Here is a 23,464-nt window from a genome sequence, read left to right on the forward strand (position 1 = left end):
AATGACTCGAAAATCGCTTTCCTCCGGCGTCTTAAAATTCCACTTAGAATCAAAATTTTCATGTGGCTTGCTGCATGATATAGAATCCTTACAGCAGACTTCCTCCCCAAGAGAAGCTATCACGGCCCCTCTATCTGTGTTCTCTGCTGCAAGGACGTTGAGACCCTGGACCATTTGTTCTTCCTCTATCTGTACGCCAGGTCGCTTTGGAATCAACTGCTCCGCCTCCCCCCTGTTGGCTCAGCAATTAACGTCCGGTTACTCTGGTGAGTTAGCCAATCGTTGGAGTAGAGCTCGGAAGCCACTTTCGGGACAATTCAAGGCCTACTTCGACCTCCTTTTTACTGCTTCTTGCTGGGAGTTATGGAATGAGCGGAATAAGAGATTGTTTGACGATCAGCTCAAACAGAGTGATTTTCTGGGCTGAAACATACTTTGCACGGTGCAATTGTGGAAAGGCATCGCTCGGGACTTGACTCTAAGACTGCAACTTGGGCATCAGCTACGTGTTTGCGTCATCATTTTGGTTTCCTAATCTGCTTTAAGCTTAGTTGGGCATATTTGGCTTCTCTCCTGTTTTGTTCTGATCTTCTTTCGTTTTGTTTCACCTGTTGATGTAGGCGAGTAGGCTTTCTTTAGCCGACGCCAACTCTGTTCTCTAAAATAGGGTATACCCCTGTTTAATCGAACTTTGCCAAAATGATTTGGCATATCACATTGGTTCTATAATCAAACAACCATCTAAGTTACAATCTATACAATTTATTTAAACTTAAATAATAAAACTTTTATTTATCAACTAGAACTGTCAAAATTGGTTGTTTATATTTCATATGACGTAACAAGGTTTACTGCAAACTTATTTTCATAAAATTTTATATACAATTTCATCGATCAGCGGTACTTTTGAAACCTATTTGAGACAGTAGCAAAGTGTGAGTTTCAAAGTAAACAACCTTTTATGCAAAGGAATAACCGAGATAGAAAATATGTGCAAGGAGGGATTTCGTAATTTAACCCTTTTGTTTTTGTTATCTTTAATCCATTTCATTATTTTTGTTTAAGTGCTGCTTTGTTTTCTAAGTTAGCTGTCGAATTTCACTTTCCACTTTCTAATTTTGAGAACACGAAACCCTGTTTGAACGTCAAAATAAGTTATCAAATGATAACTTAGTCAGCACTAATATTTTATTTTATGATTAAAAGCAAAGAGTTTAATTTTTTGCTTCTTAAAAAGTCTTGATATCTATAATTTGATAAGACATCATATTTCATCTATGGAGTGATTTATCTTCTTCAAAGATACTAATTTTGAATACTGAATGTGATATCTACTTAAGATATTTGAATTATATATTTTATAAATAAATTAAAAAATATGTGAAATAAAATGATATAGGGCCTTAAAAAATTAACTTCATTATTTCCAGTTTTAGCCCATTACATGCAACTAAGATATGTGCATATATTATAACATAAATGTATAATTTTAATATATTTTCGCTCATATTTATACAGAAAAAGATTCAAGGTTTAAAATTAAGCATGTCGTTACCGAGTCAAGCGGGTTCGCGGATCAAATAAACAGGTTAAATAGTCCAATTCAAGTCCAAATTCATTTAAAGCTAAATTTAAGCCTGCTAATTTCGTGCAAAAAAAAAAAATTGATAAGTTGAAAATAAAAATCTTATATGAACAGAGTAAGATATACCTCTACTGGAGTTGAACTATGAATTGTTTTCGTCCAACTACTCTAATGAATTTTAATTTTGATACCTCACCTTTTATAATTTATTTGATTTGAACATGTAAGACAAGGTGTAGGTTGAGTAGTCGAATAAGAACGGATCATAATTCAAGCAAGTGCCATACATAAGGACCCTTGATATACTGGAATTTCCTTCACCATTTTACGGCAAATAGTTTACCTAATGTTTCAAATCAAAATGTAATGAAGGAGACAGGAAACAAGAATCACAGCATAGACAAGGAGATAGTTTACACCACTGTTATCAGACAAACTGAAAATCAAGATTGAATTGGCTAATGCATCTTATGTGAACAGTTAGTTGATCATAAGAAAGAACAATTGAATGTCATCTTCGCATCATTCGCTCTCCTTTTCCGGTCCAAAATACACACAAGTACAAACTGATGCAACTATGACCAGACACCCAAGGAGTTTATCAAATGAAGGTTCTGCGCCCAAGAATGTCATGCTCCACAGTTGCGATAAGAGAACCTGAAACACAAAAGCATCAGGAGAAACCTTCCGAAGCAGTCCAAATCGAATTAAGTTTTCAAGAGAAGCATTTGAAACTGCGATGCTGAAGATGCATTCTAGTCAGCACAAAGTCAAAATAACAATGGGTAAATTACAAAAGAAGAAAAAATCCTCGCATGTTAACCTGTGTCTCAATCACCCTCCGATACACCGGAAAATTGCGACGGTTTCAATTCTGCATTTTACCACTATCTCAAATGTTCTCAAGATGATTGGATGCAAAACTTCAGGAGATGATGGATGATGTTTGTTATATGTAATAAGACTCTTTTCGTCCGGTTGAGACATCAAACTGACGTAATATGCAAAGTCATTCGAGTAAGTTTTGCATCCGAATCCAACACTGATCCCAAATTTTGGGGCCTACTTCAAAATTTGTTGTCAACCAAATTGACTCTCTACCGCACTTTGCTTTGAAGCAGCTTGTGTACAGATCAGTAGGATACACTTACAAAAGCCAAACAAACTGCCCCTATACCATCCCAGCTGGTGATGGATCTTTCATTTTAATCTTGTACTGAAAGTAATCTCTCTCACTCTCTTGATTGAAAAAGTAGGGTCGATAAGGTAAAAGAAAGACAAGGATGTTAACCAAAGGACAAGCTATAGAAAATATTAATCACACATTCTATTCATAGATGACCCATGGCAATTCCTTGCAGTTTGGAACACATCAAACACATAGGCTTGAAATATAAGTCGATTACCCTACATAATGAGAGTTTTGAATATGACTCAATTTTTCAATTCAAAAAGCTTAAGCCTTAGGCATTTGGAGTTGTTCACGAAATGGAAAGTTCAAGAAAAATTAATCACGTATTACTAACAAACTGTATAATGTTTCACCTTCTACACAGCACATTCTGGATATTATTGGAAGTGATGTGGATTTCGGGTGATTTCATACCTACGTGCTTTATAGGGGATTGATCTGCGGCATGAGCAGGACATATTGCAAGCTACTGCACAATGCTAATGTGCATTTTATACAACAAAAGGAAAAGTCAGTGTTTTCTGTTGAAGTTAGATTTTCCTTTATAGTTATATCAGATCACAGTTAGATTTTGCTTTATAGTTATATCAGATCACTGACCTTCAAGTATAAAATGTTCGTTAGTTTACCAATTCTCTCAAGCTGGAGCCCTCGTGCTGATAGGGTCTGCAGAAAGAACCATACATTAGAAAGGCCTTCCTCTGTAGTATAAACCATAGAATATAAGGAACACTGGAACACTAAAAGCTAGCAAATCAAGGAAAGCCAAGTTTTGATATTAAAGGAAATAAAAAATACCTCAGCAAAAAAGGCTAGAATTCCAAGGACAATCATGAGAAGAAAAGTGAAAAAACTAGGCACCTGAAATTCCTGCAAAGCAAATGGCAAAGTCAAAGTATTAGCTCCCATACAGAGAAGAAAAGGTAAAGAAGAAGGTTAATTTCAGACACACAAATGAAAAAAGTTTATTTGCAAGGTGTATTCACATTATCGTTGTGTTTTTGCCTTCCTTTTTTTTTCTTTTTGTTTTGTTTCTGTTTTTCTTTCCAAGGACGAATTCTTTGAAGAGGAGATTAGGAATCTCTATCTTTCAAGGTTGCCAGACAGGCCAGTCAATGGGTTAGGAACAGGCAATCAAGCTGTTGATGCAGAACCTTGACTTTATTTGTAGTTCTGTTATGGAAAATTCGAGTGCTGGTTTAGTAAAAGATCTAGGGCTGGCATTCGATCTACAATCACATGAGATATCCCGATCAGTAACCTTAGTATCAAATTTCTTTTATTTAGGAAAGTTAAACTTTCTCTTTTCACATAAAAGTGAAGAAAAATGGAGGAACAATCTTAAGTCTTAACCAAGTTTCTTTGTGCTGTATGTGCCACTTAGCTTATTCTGAGGTGCAAGAAGCCCTTTGCTGTTCAATGTCGAGCTGTGCCACTTGGTGCTGCCCAGCACATGAGATGTGCGACTTGGTGCAGTTCAACCAAAAATTGCCCGTATTTGAAAGGTTGAACTAACCAAATCAGTTCGATCCAAATTTTCTCAGGCCTCAGATTTTGAGATCCAGCCAAGACTGGAGAACTGATTGCTACCCAGCCTATAAAAGACCAATTCAGTTCTGACAGGTCGAGTGGCTCATGTATTTTTGGCTTTGGCCTAAACAGTGCATGCCAGCGTGCCGATATTCTACATGATAAGTATTGCTGCACCTTGCAGCACCAACCGTAGATTGATCAAGGCATGCTGCGATTAAACCCTTGCGCTCAACTGAGCCTACTCTACATGGGTTATGAATATGTTATTATGGCACTCGATTTTCAGGAAGTCTTGATATTGAGACATGGTAGTAAATGCAATTAAAAGGAAAAGGAAATGAAATCTACTAAAATATACAATAAAAAAAATAGTTATTCCTAGCAACTTACGTGTGTGCTCTTAGTCATTCAAGCAACAGCCAAGAGAAGACTTTGCGGGGTAAGTCTTCAAAGTGCTCCATAGTAGAAGAAATTAGTGTTACAGATTTAATGCTGGCATATTTCGTGATGGTCGAGTAAGAGTCTTGAAGAGTTCAAGGCATGATGAGTGAGTTCGAAGACTCGAAGACCCGAAGACATGGAACTGGTTTTTCGCACTGGTATTTCGGAACCTGAACCTGTGTTCCAGAACATGATACTTCTCAAAGTTTCAGTTTTCGGATCTACATTGCATATTCCGGAACCTCGATAGATTTTTCCATGATAGTTTACTATTCATGATGCAGTGTTGCAGAACCAACTTTTGTGTTCTGGAACCATGTTTCCAAACCAGAAATTACAATTCTAATCCGACTTGTGTGTGATCCAAAGCTATAAATATATATCCAAGGGTTCTCAAAGGAGGTAATCTACATAGAATACACCTAAGAGCAACCCTAGAGGCTTTAGATCTGTTCTAAACTCTTTTCTTCCAAAAAGACTCTTCTTAATCAATTCTCGGAGCTTTAATTTAATGTCAGCATAGAGATTGATCCGGTCATTGCTTAGAGACTTCTTCAACGGTGCTTTCATAATCCTCTAAGCAAGGAATGTCCATCAACATTTCTTCTTACTCCGGACGAATGTACGTCGTGGATTCAGCGTGTCGTGGATTTGACATGTTGAAGACATTTCGTAGATTCAAGACTTGTTGCTCGTAGATTGAGTGGCGTTCGTGGATTCGAACGTGGACGAGAAGCTGTTGGTGTCGCGAGATCCAGAGTAAGATTAAAGATAGATTGAGTCTGTAGAGTCGGTACACCTTATTCTTTCTTTCTTAGTTGATCGTTTATCGCATGATCGGTCTCATGGGTTTTTACTCCAAGTTGGAGATATTTCTACGTTAAAAGCTCAGTGTGATTTTTACTTTTTCGCATTTACTTTTTATTTGTCAAGTTTTCTTGTTTCAGCGTGTTTCATCTATTCACCCCCCTCTAGGTGCTATTGTTACCAATTAGATTTTAGGATTCCATAACTTACAATTAGTAGTTTTGTACTAGAAATAGAGACACGTGACACAAGTTCCAATCTACACCTTATTGTAAGCATCAATTAAAATAACAAAAATGGGAATAATGCTACCTTATCGACATTGTATATGAATGAAATATTATAATTCTTGAATTTGATGACAACCGTCAGATCAATACCTGGAAAGTATAAGCACAAAATAGTGAGAGAGGACAAGCTAGGATCCCAAAAGAAAGCACTGTATACCTGCAAAAAGGAAACCAAGAGTGTTCATTCCACTTGCTTCCAGTAGTGCTTATCCAACCCTTGTTAATCTCAATCATACACACTGTTCTAATATCTAAGCCACATTCCTGTCAATCTCAATGATAAATTTGAAGAGACCGGTCCATAAGAATGATAAAATTTGATGAGTGCACAAAAGATTTCTTAAACTTGAGCCAACTTATGTCAATTTAATGAGACCAGGCAGCACAGTAGTAGGCCATGGTGCACTGAAAATGTCTCTACTCTTAGAATCACGCTGTTTCTAAGTTTACAACCAAAGAGCACCATAATTATAAAGCTATAAGACACAAAGACAAACAATGAGATCTTGCAGGTGTAATAGTTGTTAAGCACAATTTATTCCCACAAAAAAACCAACCCAGATTATCATTGCATGTCAATGATTGATCAAGCTTAACAGTTTCACCTTATGAAGCACAGATCCAGAGGCACAATACCAATCATCTATATCTATATGACCCATTATGTATTTTATTTCTTTCTTTCATGTCTCTCTTTCACATGTACATTTCAAAGATCAAGAGAGTATTAACATTTACTTGCAATAGAATAGTTGTTGTAAAATCATTAAATTTCAAATAATGAATATACAATACGGCCAATGTGGTCATTCAACACACCGAGGTGACAATTAAAGCAAAATAAATTCTTTTATCTTGTCAAGACGTAGTGTTGCCTTGTAAGGTGGTTGAATTGAAGTTATCTCACTAAAATCATCAAAACTGCTAAATTATAGTCGAATTTGTTGTAATATTTTTACTATGAATTGTTATTCCACTGCTTAATATAAGTGCTATTGTGCTTTAAAGTGAATTAAAGGAAAAGAAACAGGCTCTTCTATAGAAATTGCTCAATCACAGAAGCATAAATCTTTCTGATAAAGCCAAATAGGTCTCATGTGAGCGTATCCTTAACCTTTGTAGGAAACTATCTTAAATTGTTTGAGTGACTTTGATGCAGGACATATCCAGAAAGCCATAATTTATCTTGCTAGTGATAAGCCCAAATTTTATATAGAGCCGAATTTTAAAAAATTTTTGAAAATTTCAGAAAAATTTTGAAAAGATTAGAGAATAAGGATTAAACGAAAAATAAGAAAGAAATAACAAGAAGGAATAGATAAAGTAAAGTGAGAACCTTAAGAAAGATAGATGTTCGCCGGCACACACAGCAAAAGTAAGAAAATACCATGACCACAATCAAAACGTGAAATCCAAACTTTGTTTCATCATAACTCGTCTCCAAAATTACAAGCCCCAGGCTATACTCATAGCTATCAAAACATAATTCTAATCTAAAACAAATCCCATGATTTTAGAGATTTTTCTAATCCAAAAATATCAAAATATATATATATATATATATATATATATATATCCTACACCACATCCTTAATTTTTAGGGATTTATTTCACAAGATAAATTCTAAAAATCTAAAAACAATCGGCCAAATAAACTAACAAAAATAATAATTTCGAAAATTAGAAAAAAGATAAAATCTAAACAACTCAATCAAATCTAATACAAAAATGGACTCGAATAAATAAATGATGACTCAAATGAATCCTATCCGAATCCGAACTTTGCATCATTCGCTTCCACTACGCAGGATCTCATCCCTGAGATCATGATAATAATAGGAGATATATCAAATCTTACGGAGGATAAAGTGGATAATCCAACGCCCACATCTTGAACAATCTTCATTAGCACCATCTCGGTCACAACTTTTGTTTGAGACTCGACTAATAGAAGAGGGGCCTTCGGTGGTGGTATTGGTGGTAGAATAACAGGGGCCGCAATAATCTGTTTAGATAGCTCTAAAGTTGGTAGGGTTGACGAAGGTGGTGAAGAATCAGACATGATTGGAGTTGGTCGCATCCACTTTGTAAGTGTAAGTTATGTTGACAAATTCATGACTTATTGTGTGCTGAGTTGATAGTGTCTTTCAGTTGTTGAAGTTGTTGTTTAATGTACTCAGACAACCATGGGCACAGTTGAGTAAAATATGGAGATAACCACACACCCGAATTCAAAATCAGGTAAAAGCATGCATGCATTTTCATATTAGTTAATTTTCTGCGTGCATTAACGTGTGTGTAGGTTTTGTACTGATTTGAAGAATGTGTTCTCCACAACTGTGAATAACAAATGCTTTGGACTATTCTAGAGAGACTTAAGTGCTTACTGGAAAGTTGTTTCAACTTGGGTGAAAAAGCTTAACATTTAACAATAACCCCAGCGCGTGGTTACTTATGGACTAACCCATTTATGCCCTCCCCCATAAATAGGTTTTTTTCTCCTAGGGCAAGCCAGATTGCTATGTACTATTCTGGGGCATGCTTTTCTAAAATCCTTGATTCCTTTCCCCAAAATAGGTGTTCAGCTCACTAGAGAAGAAAATCCATGCATTTCCTAGATTTTAAATTTTGGCTCTCTTTCTCTACACACCTATCCTATATCTCTAATCATCTGGTTAGCTACATTATAGTAGAGATTATGAAACATTCCACTGCATCTCTCCATGCACTGCCTGAGGATTCGGGTGCTTGGAGGCTCGTGGAGGTGGGCGGCCATGGATTGGAGTGCCTGTGGATGCCGGGGAGGCTCTAGACTGAGTCGTGCGCGAATTGCATGTGACTCTACTCCGGCGTGCCATAGAGGAGTTGTGGTCCGTGGATGTGCATCTGTAGTCACCATTGGACTACTGTGATGTAGGTAGGGGTGAAAATGGTTGAATACGGTCGGATTTTGACAAAACCATATCTGCATCCATATTTTTTTTCGGATGCGGATATATGCCGGATGCTAAATTTCCGTTACCATATCTACTTAAAACGGATTTGGATTTAGATATGAGTCAGATTTATATTCGGATATTATTCGAATAATAAAATATACTAATATGCAGAGTTCGGCTACTATACTTTTATGAGTATAGAGCCTCTTGTACTCATAAGTTTTTGGCCGTTTGATCTATCCTTTAATTATTTTCACCCGTTAGATTATACTATTCAAGCAACCACCTACTCAACCCTAGGGGCCCCACTATCAACCTAACCGTAACCACTCTCACCCTAACCGCACATTTTTTCATTTGAACGGCCGAAAAGTTATGAGTACAAAGGGCTCTATACTCATATGAGTATAGTAGCCCCAGCCCTAATATGCATATATAAAGATGAACTAAAATTAGAGCGAATAAAACACAATACAATTAAAGGTTTACGCTCATATAAATTTCGTATACATATATTTTGTTCAATAAAATTTAATATTTTAACAAATATAAATGCAATTTTAACATGAAATTTATAGTAAAATAAATGAAGAACATGATAGAAACCACTTTATTCCACTACAATATATATTAGCATCCTTCTTATCTCTTAGGGGCAAAAACGGTATAATACGGTCGGATTTTTAATGGAATCATATTGGCATCCTTATTATTTTATTTATTTTGAATTCGAATTCATATATGGTTATGCGTCGAATGCTAAATTTTGACATCCATATTCGCATCCTATAGAATCCAGTGTCGGATTCAATCGGAGTTTATCCTAACCAATTTCAACCCTAGATGTCGGCTTAGAGTTTTTACCACCCTGTAACTCTAATTTTGCCCTAGTGAAGTTGTTTCCATGGTCCCGTGGTTTTTCTCCCCTGGATAGGGTTTTCCACATAAAAGTTGTGCACCTTATTTACTGTTTCAATTTTGTACTTATTGCTGTAATTTTTGTGCTTGTGTTTGATTGAGGTTTCTGTGAGTCTTGGATTGTATCTTTATGACTGCTGTTGGATTCCTTATGTTCTTGCTTATTTTCTGCATAGTAGCACAAAAACTGCACACTAAGTATTTGATAAAATGTTTCAGCTGATTATCTTGTTGTTTTTGCTCAATTCCTACATCATTCTATAAAAACTACACACTAGGTGCTTGATAAATTGCCACAACTGGTTTGCTTACTGCTTGTAAACATTTTCTGCATTATAGTTGGTACACTAGATACCATGTGTCTCTTCCTAAAAGAGAACTATCTTTGTCAAGCACCTATTCACTCCCCTCTAGGTGCTAGATTGCTTATAGATCTTGTCACTAGGTAGATCCACACTTCTTTTTCGGACATATAAGACTTCGGCTTCCTGACCCATAGCATATCGAATGTCATTATCGTGAAAGATGTACCTATTCTCGTCCACGGCTAGAAAAACAATTTTTTGCCTCACACCATGGTTGTCTAAGTATTATGTCACACCGCTCTATATCAACCACAACAAATACAATCTCTTCTTTGTATTCATCTTGCATTGTGAGCATGCCGGATTTGATGTATTTGGATTCGATAGTAGTGTCATCATAAGACACAAGAAAAGAAGAAAAATAACAGTACGGAATTTTTTTGAAATAAGAATATGAAAAAACCAAATATCAATTTGTACATGACAAGGAACCCCATCAAATCTCATAGAAGTTCGAAAAGAAGAAGTAAGAGGAATAAAATCCATGATCAAAAAATTTAAAGAACGATTTTGAAAATACTTTTGGACCGATTTTTGCTCTAATACAAAAACTGATGCCATAATTTATCTTGCTAGTGATGAACACAAATTTTGTATAAAACAGAATTTTAGAATTTTTTAGAAAACTTCAGAATAATTTTGAAAAGATTGGAGAATAAAGATTAAACGAAGAATAAGAAAGAAATAAAGGAGAAGGAATAGATGAAGAAAAGAGAAGAGAGAACGTTAAGAAAGATAGATGTTCGCAGGCGCATATGGCAAAAGGAAGAAGTACTATGAACGCGGTGAAAACACAAAATCCAAATTTTATTTCATCATAACTCGTTTCCGAATTACAAGTCATAGGCTGCTATAGCCGTCAAAACATAATTCTAATCTAAAACAAATCCCACAATTTTAGGGATCTTTCTAATGTGAATATATCTAAAAAGCAATCCTATACCATATCCTTAATTTTCAGGGATTTTTTTCACACGATAAATCCTAAATATCTAAAAACAATCACCCAAATAAATTAACAAAAATAATAATTACGAAAATTAGAAAAAAATGTAAACAACTCAATCAAACCTAATAGAAAAATTGACTCAAATAAATAAAAGATGACTCAACCGAATCCTATTTGAATCCAACTCTGCATTAGACATTTTGCTCCCTTCAAACCAATAGTGTTTCCTAGCCTAACATTTATTTCCAAAGCCATTAGAAGAATGTCTAACTGAACAAACCAATCTTTAATTGTCCTAATCTCGATTGTCCAGCACGAAAAAATAACGGCGCCAGTCATCTTATTCTCCTAATTATTGCCGGTCACTATTGTGCTTTGTGTAATGCCCATTTATTAAGTTTTTCATGCCAAAGCATCTATATTTTCTTTATTACCTGAACTTCTAATTAGAACTGCTCTGAAAGAAATCAATAATCTGTTGCACAAAGTAACAGAATTTTCCATATCACATAGAATTAGAAGTTGTAGGTCAATGGTAAATAGAAAATAAGGCAAATGAACATGTAGAAGAGTACCAGCTCTGATCGGCATATGCATATAAGGAAATAATGATACAAACATAGAAGCAAAAGTGAAGGCACAGCACCGGCTACTAGTAACTACTATCAAAAACAAATCAAAGGCAGATAGATCAATATATGCACTAAATTAAGGCCGTTAATGAAACAAACCAATTTAAACATTTGACTAAGTTGAAAAAAAAAAATGCAATTCCTTGCTTCCCATTAATTTGATAGGGAAACAAGACCCATATGCCACTGTTTAATAAGTTCTGATAAGATATAAAATTACAAAAGATAAAAAGGTTTAGTATCATACACGGGTTGATTAGTTGCCTTAGCAGCAGCTCGTACCAAGCAGTAGCTAATTCCACCAAGTGTTGATGAAAATATACCAGCAAATATTGGAAATATCTTATTTCTTGTACTCAGAAATAAGGTATTGCTTGCCTGACCAGGTTCATCTAGACTCCCTGCACGAATTCCAAACCAATATTTTGGAGGAGAAAAAAGAAAAAGGCAACTATCAGTACTATAATAACACAGATTTTTGACAGTGTTGTATAAAAACTAACAAGCTTTACTAAGTCCGTCGGCCTGAAGCAAATATAGTCATTAGGGTCATTAAGCTGGATTTTTCACCGTAAATGAAAGCTACTTTGAAACCAGTACAAATTGCCAGACCAGGTCTCACCCTAAACCCTAAAGCATAAAGCATAAACAACAGGAGATAATATATTATTCTTATATTTCTATCAAATTTCTAACAAAAATTTGACAGATAGGGCGAAATAATAAACTTCTCACAGTTCAAGTAGGTATTAGTCAATTATTAAATGATAGAAGTGTGAGAACTGTTTGGAAGTATCTATAAACAAAAGTCACAAAATGTAAGTAGATAATAGCATTCCTAACAAAATTCAACTACTTATTTCCCTCCGTTGTTTGAAGAACAAGCAGATTATTTCAGCTGTCAAAATTGCTAAATTTGAGACTACGCGATTTTTAGGTAAAGTGATGAGCAAAAGAACACGAATTTTTGGCTTATAGAAAGTTCAAATCCTTCAGTTCATGTCTAACAATAAGGAATGATAATTAGAATGCCCTAGCATCAAATTGAGATTGAAGTACTAATGCCTTGGGGCTTTTACAGGCACACATGACTCTCTCACTACGCCGTAGGATTCATCAACAGGGATATAAATGGACCCCAGCCAGACAATGCTCATTAGCAACCACCTTTTCAATGTTCTATAAGATCAACTCATAATGTCCATATCACATCCTGACAGTATTTATGTTCTAATATGATAATGACATTAACATAAGTCTGTATTCTCACCAATTTATCTGCATTGGAAAAGAGATAAAAGTAGAACTATAGAGTTCAACACTCAAAACATAACTCGAGGAGGTAAGCTAGTAGAATCATTTTTTTAAAAAAAGGCTTTGAAATATAAGAAATAATTAAGTAAAAAAGTAATCCTAGTGCAAATTACCATCAATCAAGTAAATCACTAGATATGTCATGTACATACCTGTCACAAATAGCATTGGTTGAAAAATGAATAGAAGACCAAGGAAGCTGCAAGCCAAACCTAATTAATTCATGAGATAAACAAGCATGTTTATGTACTATAAAAACAGTTAACTGAATAAAAACATACATAAACAAGGTAGTCATTTTAGTGATTTAATTCTATAGCTGATGCAGGATTACTTCATGGTTGACGCACGACAAACAAGGAGTTCCCCGATTTCCTTTGCACAGGGATTATGGTGGTGCTTTGTGCTTAAGATCAAGGTTTAAAGTGCCGTGGCACGGGAGCGTGCCGCTCTTTCCCTGGCACGATACAGTACTGGCACGCTTCCGTGCCGACAAGTGGTACGCGTGCGTGCCGATGGATACGCATGACCTCTTACTAACACGCTTTGGCACGGATTTATTTAAGTTTTTTTTGTTCCAATAACTTTTTATAATGTTATTTTGAAAGATTTAGATAAATAATTATTAATATTTGCAATGTATAGCTTATTATACTCATCAATTAACATGCATGTAACCATTTTGCATATAAAGTACAACTAACCCTGATGTAGAATAGAAATTAAAATTTTTTGTTTTTATTTGAAAAGTACAACTATACATGCTGTAACATTTGAAAATTCTTTTGTTTTTATTTTTTTTAGAATTAAAAAAATTATAACAAATAAAATGATAGAAAATTTTATTTTTTCTAAAAATATTTCAAGATCTATATATTGATTCGATTAGGAAGCATATAATGACTAGAACAACCAGAATAGTACCGCAATTACATCCATATTTTTTTTTATTATTTTAAAAAATATTTGATCAAAATTTGTTTAGGAGATCGATTTTTGTTCCCTTGATTCACCGAAAGTTTCGCGGTGCGACAAATTTTGACAAAATAATTTGCGAAGAAAAAATAGATGTCTGTAGTGGAAGTGGAGGGCTCGGGCCGATAGGCCCCCGCGGTATGGATTGGATATGTCAACTAAAAATTTGCTTTTATATTGATAAATAAGAAGTTAAATTATAAATTTTTAATTTAACAAAAGAAAAACGAAAAAGCCAAAAGGCATCAGCCAAAAAGTAAAAAAAAAAAGTTGACAAAAAGACAACACGATGTCAAAAAAATAAGAGAAAGTTGAAAAAAAAAATGCAATATAGATGGCCGGGGGAGGGGGGGGGCTCTGTATCCTAGAGAACAAAAAAAAAAGAAGAAAGAACCAAAAAAAAAAAGCCAAAAAAAAGGGCGGCACGCACCAGCGTGCCGCGAGACTCGGGGGGGTGCGATACCCCCCCTATACTGTGCCCTCTTCTTGGGGGCACGGTACCTGTGCCGTACGGCACGCCCTGTGCCGTACGGCGTGCCGTACGGCACGGAGCAGCACTTAATTCCTTGCTTAAGATAGGTTGACTGTTGACTAAAAAATGGCGATTGGAATTTCGAAGGAGACTATAAAGGACATTGAAGAGAAAGCGGAATTCCGAGGGAATAGTAAGGGGCTTGAAAAGGAGGATAGAGGAACAATAAAACAGGAAGGGATTATGTAATTTTTTTTTAAAAAAAAAAAGATCCAAAAAACAAGAAAAATCAATGAATTCCCTTTTTCTCTGTAAATTGCTTGCTTCATAGAACAAGAAGAATAATAATAAATAAAAAGAACATTGCTGGGGTATGATGGGACCTTAGGGGACTGTGGAGGTTCAAGTGTTTCCGATAAGGCATCAAGGTTCCATTCCATGATTCCTTCTCTTCTTTTTTTTAAATTTTTCCACTTGTTTGATCACTGATAAGAAGCTTCTTATGGATGGAGATGAGAATGAGAGAAGGGAAGAAGAAAAAAGAAAAGAAGAGGATAGCTAGCTTCCTACAGACCAAGAGATAGGAAGCAGGATATGACCACTGATTTATCCCACCATGTAACTTTCCCCTCAAAATGTCCAACAACGGCGAAATAAAAGCTTCAATGGAGAACATGACAGTCCAAAATATAAGTTTAGCGGCCAAATAAAAGCTTGGATGGAGAACATGACAATCCAAAATATAAGCCTAAACTTATTTATGACAGGCAAAGCAGTGAAAATAACAAATATTAACTCAATAAACTTTAGAACTCCCTTAGTCCGAAAAATGAGACATCAAAAAGAATCTTTTCACATAAACATAAGAAACTGTTAAGGTTATGAGCATTCCCTCCCTAAAACCTAATAAAAAGCTAAATACTTGAACTATTAAGCAAATCTGTGTGAACTACTTGGTACAGTCCCTTATCGTGCTCAAAATAAACTCTAATTCGATAGAAGTTTCCATGGATGTCCCAGCAGATAATAGTTTCAACAAGTATTTATGTGGTATCAACTCCTACCGACATAAAAAATATATATAAAAATAAAAATTTAAAAAAAATCAAAGTGTAAATAATGCAGAGTAAAAGTCCACAGAACTAAAATCATTTTTTTGAAAATATACCTCCAATATCCATAAAAGCCAAGTTTTCCTTTAAAATAATCTTAGCTCCAATTGATGCTATAATTGGTGTTGCAAAGTTCAATAATACTGCACAGGAGAGAGGTAGATTTTGAACACTGAAATAGGAAAAAAGAAAACGAGAGCTGAAGCATTGTCATAAATTAGAAACACAGTAATTTCTTTGCAAATACAAGGGCTTCAAAGCAGGAATAAAAAGATTTACAATGTATTCCCCAGAGGCACAAAACTGTATTAATGAATCAACAGGCAAAGTTGATACAATCTAAAAGGTAAGAAGTAAGCATATTAAAAATCATGAAATAATATCCAAATCAATCCTTATTGACATTGCAAATGCAGAAATTTCTCATAGACAGTACTAAATAACCTTCTTGCTGAATGAATATAGACTCTAATTAGTTCATTCTGAAAAAGGTTTTCTGCTAGCAACGGAATAGCTAAGATTTTCATCTTAGGGGGAGTCAGCTGAATAAATCTAGACATTTATCTAAGTTTTACCATAAGAATATTTACCACACACAAATTCAAGATATAAATAATAAAATCTTGCTAAAAGCTACATCATATGTAAGAAGATAGAAGAGACTACCAAAAGAAGTTTCTCTTCACACATACCACATCCTGATACATTAATCCACTAGTCACATTTTAAACGCCAAAGAAAACTTGACGAATGAAAGAAAAATGGTGAGTCAATCAGCTCAAATGAGAAACCATACACTCCCCACAGTAGCTTTTTTATACCCGTCTTTAATAAGGAATCCCTAGGTTTATTGACTTTGATTTCATATCATACCGGTGACTTCCTTTACTTCGCCCTAATTAAAAAGTTTATTCTAATAACTTCATAACTCTTTAACTTAATATCATTCGTCAATTTTTTTAGTAAAATGGGATAGCAAGCAAGTGTTACCTTTTCTAGTATCATCTGCTGTTAATAGAATATTACATTGTCATAAATAAGAAGACAAATAAACTTTCTAAAGTTCTAGGAAAAGTTTCTTCGCAGGCAGAAAATAGTCAAATTGGTTAAATACCCTGGAAATTCAACAAACTCAAAAACTCTTCAGAACAATCTTATGTATCTCACTTTCAAGAAACAATCAGCTAAACTGAAGTTGACATAATATAATTCCGTTTCATTATCTCACAAAATCATACTACAAACTGTGAAGTAGTGTGAAATAATTAACCACCAAAAAGGATTCTTGGTATCAGAAGAAAAGTAAGCTCCTTTTCAGATTGTTAATTTGAACCGTCGACATCAAAACAAGTTCCCTATAGCAATATGGACAATACCATTCATAACTATTATAACAATAGCAATAGCCAAAAAGTTGATTACTTGACATAGAAACAGTAGCAAAGAATGTCCCAAGCATGTCCAGGAATGCATGGATGTTAACACAAGCGTAAGAGAACAATATCATTAACGTCCTAACAAAATAGTAGATTAGTTGCTCATACAAGGTAACAGAGATTCATGACAACAAAAGAAAAACATCTTCTATAAATGAAAAGAACAAAGTACGAACATCTTTAAAGCAGTCCGCTAATCTTACATAAATGCTGAGAGAGCAATCACCGTTGACCTACTAAACTTCGAATAAAAGCAGAGGCAAGCTAAAGCAGACACAAACTATCTTAATAATTCTAAAATGATATATCTGCAAAAAAAGGACATGATAAGAATGAGATATTTTATCTTTCCATGACATAAAATGTAACACAATTTACGAAAAGGTACAACAGAGACACCAACCTATATATGAAACTCAGCAGTGATAAAAATCCAGCTAAGGATCTGAATATCAAAATCTTCCTCACATTTGTCGGTATTATGAGTGATTGCCCCGTCCTTCTCAACCACAAAAGTGACATGATGACGAGAATGAAACACCTTGTAAATATGGTTTCAAATAATGGAATAGATTGGACTGTCCATGAAAGAAAAAGAAAACATATAAAGATCAAATTTAATAGATAGTCTTCACTTTTTCTACATCTTTCAAGCAAACAACTTAATAAACTACTGCTGCAAACAACTTTATCCAAGTATTATGCCATCTAGAGTCTGCTAAGGAGCCGATCTTCCTAATAATTTAGTTAATGAAGTTCATTTACTAAGCTATTGACATTTGTGAAAGTGCCATAGAAGTTACGATGTTACTGCCCTTAAATGGTGCATATATGAAGTTAATTTTGTTCAAAATATCAGTGTTGGTTTCAGTTTTAGCCCAAGCTCGAGTTTTGACGAGGGCAATTTTGAGTCTTTTGGTTTTGAATGTTGTCAAAACTCAAAACTCTTCAAATTTTTTTAAAAGATCAAAAGTGATAATGAAAATTGCCAACTAGATAAAAATTTAAAGAGAACACTCTACAACCAACTAATTGGACTTCTATGACTCTATTCTTTGTGTAGCCTTCTAGGATCCTACACACACACACAAAAAAAAACAGTAATAAGAAACTCTTACGCATTGTTTGGTGGGGGATATCCCCGAAAGAAGGGTGATATCCCCCAATTTGTACTCAAACAAAAAAAATGATGGGCATAGGATTATCCCGGTCAAACTAGTTATCCCAGAACAACTCGTTAAAGGTTTTTCTCCTCAAACACCAGAACAACTCAAAAGCCCTTAAGCTGTTCTCCATCAATGAGGAAAAAAAAAAAAAAAATCGCTTTCTTCCTAGCTCTTTACTTCTCTCCTCTTCGGCTCTTCCACCTTCTTCCTTCCTATCTCCCTATCACCCCTAGCACTCCTCCTTGCTTTGCAACTTTGTTGTCATCGCCGTCGCCCCTCTTCTTCTCTCTAATCCACTACCTCACCCTTTCCCTTTTCCCACACAAAGCCCATCTATGTCACCCTCTTCTCGTTGCCACAGCCGCCGCTTTCGCTCTTAGTTGCAGCCTTCACTCCTCCACCCATCTAACCTCGCCGTCATTTTCGGCAAGCATGACCTAGCTCAATCACTTTTTTTTCGGGTTAATTTGACGGGTGCTAAGTAGCAAGTAGTAAAATTCCACTCGTGCTTCAATCCTTCCTGCCATACTTAATTAAGTAGAAGCTAGACAGAAAATTAATACTTTAGGAAAAAGTTAATTTTTTTTAAAAAAAACCATATTGTCTAAATTTTAATTAATTGATGTTTAATTTGATAAAAGAGGTAGGTCTTAATATTTTTGGTTTTACAATGAGGGAATAGTTTGTCAATATTTATATTCCACTTAAATGCTTAACAAAAATTTGGTCATTTTTAATTAGATTCTTGATAAAAATTTGGCTTTAATTAAAAAGGCAAAGTAGGTTTTTTAAAAAACATAGAAATTGTTCCAGTATTTTTATCCAAACACTACCAGGAATATCCTTTAGGAATAGGCAGAATACATTCAAACACAAAATTACTCTTGTTCTAGCCTTTTCTATAATATCCTTTGTTCTCAAGAACAACAAAACTTATCCCACAGAAATTTAGTTCTCGAATCAAATACAACCTTAGAAAAAGCAATTCTTAGTTCAACATCTTTTAAGCTGACTAAGAGAGCGATAGTATCAAAAACTTATTTTTCAAGTGACATAAAAATATATAAATATATAATCTTGTCAGATTCTAATGTGGATAAACCCAGTTTCTATTAATAGTGTGTGATAATTAATTGCATCTTCTCTCCACACACACCCCTCCCCTCCTTCGGCATCATGCCCGTGAAGGGGCATGACTTGATATTACGTGTTGAGCATTGGAAATAAATGGTTCAAATGTACGGACACCCCTCAACTATAGGGCATTTAGAAATGGGTTCTCCAACAAATCTTTTGAGTGCTTTGAAAAAAAATTATTGAGTTCCTATTGAGTACATTTAAATGTAAAATTTATGAGTTAACATAATGGGGCAGAGAACATTGTGGCATAAGAATCCACGGAAGGTATCAAGCTGTTCAATGTGGTAGGTAGGCTGTATTTTCTAATTGGCCCCATTGTCAATGACACCCTACTTCAAGCTTAGTACAGATATGATGTAAACAAACTGTACAAATTAAGATTATATGTAGTTGTATCTTGAGAAAACCGAAAACTGACAGTCCACCTCTGAGTACAAATATAGATCAAATTCAATTTGCAAGCAACTCACCAACAAATTCACATAATTTCTATAATGGTCACTGCAACGGCTCAACCACAACTAGATGTTCAGATTCCAGACAGTCATCTTTGATATTACTTGTCGTTTGGATTACAGGTTATTGATAAGTATCCATCATCATTCCCAAAGATGATGGACGATCGTGTTAATAATGAATTCGAGAGCAATTGCAAAACATAGGGATACTGACGATAATCGGGTAAACAATGAAGCGGCCGACACGTTGGCATGAGTTACTATGATGGGTCACATGTGTGATATTATAGTTAATGAGGATAGCAGTCACTCATATGATGATGCATGTGTAGACAATGAACTAACCAATGACAGTGAAGATTAAGAGTTTGAAGTTGATAGGCTAGAAGAAAATAATACACAGGCAACATTTTGGGCAGAACAAGCAAGTGAGTTCGAAGACATTGAATAGGCTGATAATACAATAATAGAAAACTTCACAATGCTCTTTGTTCAACAAGTAGAGCTATATAATTGCCAGTGTAGATTAATAAAATTGAACACGTTTTTTGCGTGCTACTATTGTTTTTCATCTTCAAACAATGCTTAGACACACAAAGCTTTACAGTAAAAAAAGAAATGCTTTTTAAATTATTAATTTACATTACATATGCATAACATACAAGTGGGAGCACTGACCTGAAAAAATGTCCAATAAAACATCCATAAAGTAGTAGATGGCAGAAGAGGAAGCCATACATAGAAAGCCAGAGTACCTTGACTCATTCCATACCCACAAAGCAAACTGATTAAGAAATGCAACTTCACTTTCAGCAGCTCTGGATATCATTTCCTGTCAAATTTTGGCAAGTTTTACATCCACCTGAGAAACAAACTATTGCTACTGGAATGAAGTTAAGCGACCATACTTATTTTTTTACTACATGTGACAAAATCACCAATGTCAAAACAAATATTGCTATACAAAACCAAGATGCATTGCCTCAGAACCTATATTTGACGTAAAATATATATGTATGGAGTTAAAAGTATATTCAGCTATACAGATAATTCAATGTGGCTTTCTAATAACAGTTTTATAATCCGTGCTATATGTCAGTGTTTACTTGATTCGTCATTCATGATTTGTACCTCGATCTATTGCTATAGAAGCACTGAAAATACTCTGATGACAGATTTTTTTGCCTTTCATTCCCTCATTGGTTTGCATTTATGTGCACATCTTTCTACTAGTTATCTGACTTTGATTTCACGCTGCTTTAGTGGGAATCGAACTGGCAGGCCAAATTGAAGGGAAAAAAAAGATACAAAAATCTGGGAAATCTCTCTCCCCCTCGTGACACCATGTCAATCTTCTTCTTCAATTTATTCAAAAGCTTTGCTTTCTAAGTGCTATAGTTCTCACTTGCCGCCTCGACGCAATACCATTTCAAAGGAACCATTCGCTGTATCGCTAGGGCTGGACCTTGCCAAGAGCCTCGCTAATGAACGTACAAATCAAACTTCCAAGGACCAGCTCATCTAATGCGCCTATAATCAGTCCACTTCCTTCCGTCCTATTTATTTGCATCTAAATTTTCATTGATCATCATCTGAAAACGCTACACGATGTTTGCGTTAGGACCGTACTCAAATCTATCAAACATCCACTATTTCTCCAACAATCACTTCCACAAACCTGTTCTTGGAACCCCCTAAATCCAGAACCCGCCCTGCTATCATATCATTCGCTATTGATTAATGATTAATTAATTAATTGATTGATTATAAGTAACGACAAAGAAGTGTACAAAACAAGAACAAGAAAACCTTGGTACTGTGCCTGTTCTTGGGGTATGATACTGAGAAGATGGTCATCCTGGTGGGCTTGTTTCCGCCGACCTCGGCGAGGAGGGGCGAAATCTCATCGGCGGCGGCGGCCCCCGACTCTTCTTCTTCGCCCACCTCCACCACATGAACTCCGATTCCCCCGCCGCCGTCGCGAGCGTCGTGGTCGCTCAGAGCCATCCGAGTCGGCTCAGGTTGGGCAGTCTGTCACTGTCTTTTGAAAGGGGTGGGGGGACAGCGCCGGCAGGCCGCCTAAAGATCGTGGAGTCGTGGACTCGGAAGGGAGGAAGGAAGGAGGTTGGATGGGGATATTCCAGGTTTGCCTTCTCTTCCGAGAATAAAGATTGAATAGTTATTCGATTCAGCTGGGAGCAGAGGTGGTGGATCTGGTCATTCTGCATTCTGGGCAATTTTGGTCCTCCTCGGTTGGGTCATTTCAGATTTGTCGGGACTCAAATAGTTTACATTTTTTATGTTTTACTTTTATTTCGTGCTAAGATAAAGTTAAGTATCGATCAATTTTTTTTAATTATTTTTAAATAAAATAAACTAAACGGATAACATGCTATCTATCTCTTAAAAAATTATAATAATAATAATTTTTATCACAAAAAAAAAAAATATTAAACTATCAAATAAATTTTATAATACTTAATTATTAAAACTAAAAGCCAATCAATCATAATTTGGATATTTGAAAAAATTTTAAATATGAAGTTGATCACTTCTCAGACTATAAATATTATAGTGAAGTTTGATATTAAAATCAAAGTAAAACATATAAAACTTTCATGAACTATGAACAATTTTTAATCAGCTATCTAATCTTTTAAAAATTTATTTTTTACTATCCAACCTTTTGATATATTAGAATTGAGTCAATCAACGGTACTTTGACTTCAAAATTTGAATGTGTCGTTTAGTTTTACAGATTTAGCTAGTATACTTCATATAATTCTCGCAACTAAATTTATTAAAATAAATAATTAACTTAATGTGGTCTTCCGGAATCTTAGCTGGTGAAATAACTACAGTATCAGTAGGTAGTTGACTTCTCTATAGAGTGTCAGGACGAGTCGTTATCGTTTTAGCATAAAATGGACGCGAAATCGAACTCGGTGCACGATTGGTAACTAGAACTGGAGTTTTGGCTTGTTTCGTAACAAGGATTTCAGATGTTGGATTGTGGTCAAAGCTACGGCTGATGCTAAGGTCATTTTCGAGCTCATGATTCGGATGCCCGAAGGTTTACTATAGCAGCCCGAATTAGTTTTTTTAGCTTCCTCATATGTATCGCCTTTTTTCGGCACATGTTAGGTGCTCGCTGCGATTGCAGGTAAGTGTTGAAGTTTCAAGTGCATATTCCAGACACCCGAAAGTTTTCGGATCTAAGTTGATTGGATGTGAGCTCTCTATTTGTGTGTGGTGCTTGAGGTTTCGGATGCCTAAGCTGGGGTTTCGGGTGCCCGAAAGTGCAGACATAACTGCTAGACAGGTTAGCACCATTTTGATCCGTGGGCTCATTTTACTCCATGGAATCCCCTATAAATTGACCCCTTGCATTCCTTGTGAATCCTTTTGCAACTCAAACTTCAATATCAGAATTTGGCTAAGTGTGGAGCTCTATTTTCCATTTTCTTTCTCTTCTATACCATTGGAGCACTCCCGCTGGCAGCTTGTAGAGTTAAGCTTCCCCTGAAATTTTGGTGATGTTTCGAAGCTTGAGATTGTATAAGAGATGCATGCACAGCTAATTATTGAAATTAAGAGTCTGTGGAAGGATTCACTTCATCAAATCTCTAGATATTTTTGGATTTATTAAAATTTTAGTAAAAATTGCTAGTTTTTGAGCAAGCTAAGATTTTAATAGATTTTCTTTGGCTAAATTACAGAAAACCTCCCTATCAATACCC

The 23,464-nt window shown here is 35.3% G+C and overlaps 1 protein-coding gene across 6 annotated transcripts; it reads right to left on the reverse strand.

Moving 5' to 3' along the window:
- On the reverse strand, positions 1,889-21,989 carry LOC109724636. Of its 6 annotated transcripts, XM_020253516.1 has the most exons (11): positions 21,534-21,988; positions 20,403-20,556; positions 17,364-17,538; positions 15,581-15,696; positions 13,118-13,177; positions 11,899-12,052; positions 5,939-6,005; positions 3,576-3,647; positions 3,378-3,443; positions 3,192-3,256; positions 1,889-2,242 (listed from the first exon to the last, which is right to left on the reverse strand). In XM_020253516.1, exons 1-11 carry the CDS (start codon positions 21,729-21,731, stop codon positions 2,215-2,217), a joined length of 1,155 nt encoding a protein of 384 aa, XP_020109105.1. In that variant the 5' UTR covers positions 21,732-21,988; the 3' UTR covers positions 1,889-2,214. The 6 variants fall into 6 exon arrangements, 5 of the variants coding, with proteins under 5 accessions (XP_020109105.1, XP_020109103.1, XP_020109107.1 ...); XM_020253514.1 differs by lacking the exon at positions 3,192-3,256 and having other exon boundaries at positions 21,534-21,983; XM_020253518.1 differs by lacking the exon at positions 3,192-3,256 and having other exon boundaries at positions 21,547-21,681.

This window comes from Ananas comosus, linkage group 19, assembly GCF_001540865.1.
Source record: "Ananas comosus cultivar F153 linkage group 19, ASM154086v1, whole genome shotgun sequence".
In the NCBI taxonomy this organism is placed as follows: domain Eukaryota; kingdom Viridiplantae; phylum Streptophyta; class Magnoliopsida; order Poales; family Bromeliaceae; genus Ananas; species Ananas comosus.

Excerpts from the sequence above, each read along its gene's own strand:
- LOC109724636 (XM_020253514.1), bottom strand. The coding sequence starts at position 21,731 with ATGGCTCTGAGCGACCACGACGCTCGCGACGGCGGCGGGGGAATCGGA. Across the intron at positions 15,697-17,363 it reads CTGCTGAGTTTCATATATAG|TGTTCAAAATCTACCTCTCT; the intron begins GTTGGTGTCTCT and ends TTCCTATTTCAG. Across the intron at positions 6,006-11,898 it reads AAGGCAACTAATCAACCCGT|GTATACAGTGCTTTCTTTTG; the intron begins GTATGATACTAA and ends TCCTTTTTGCAG.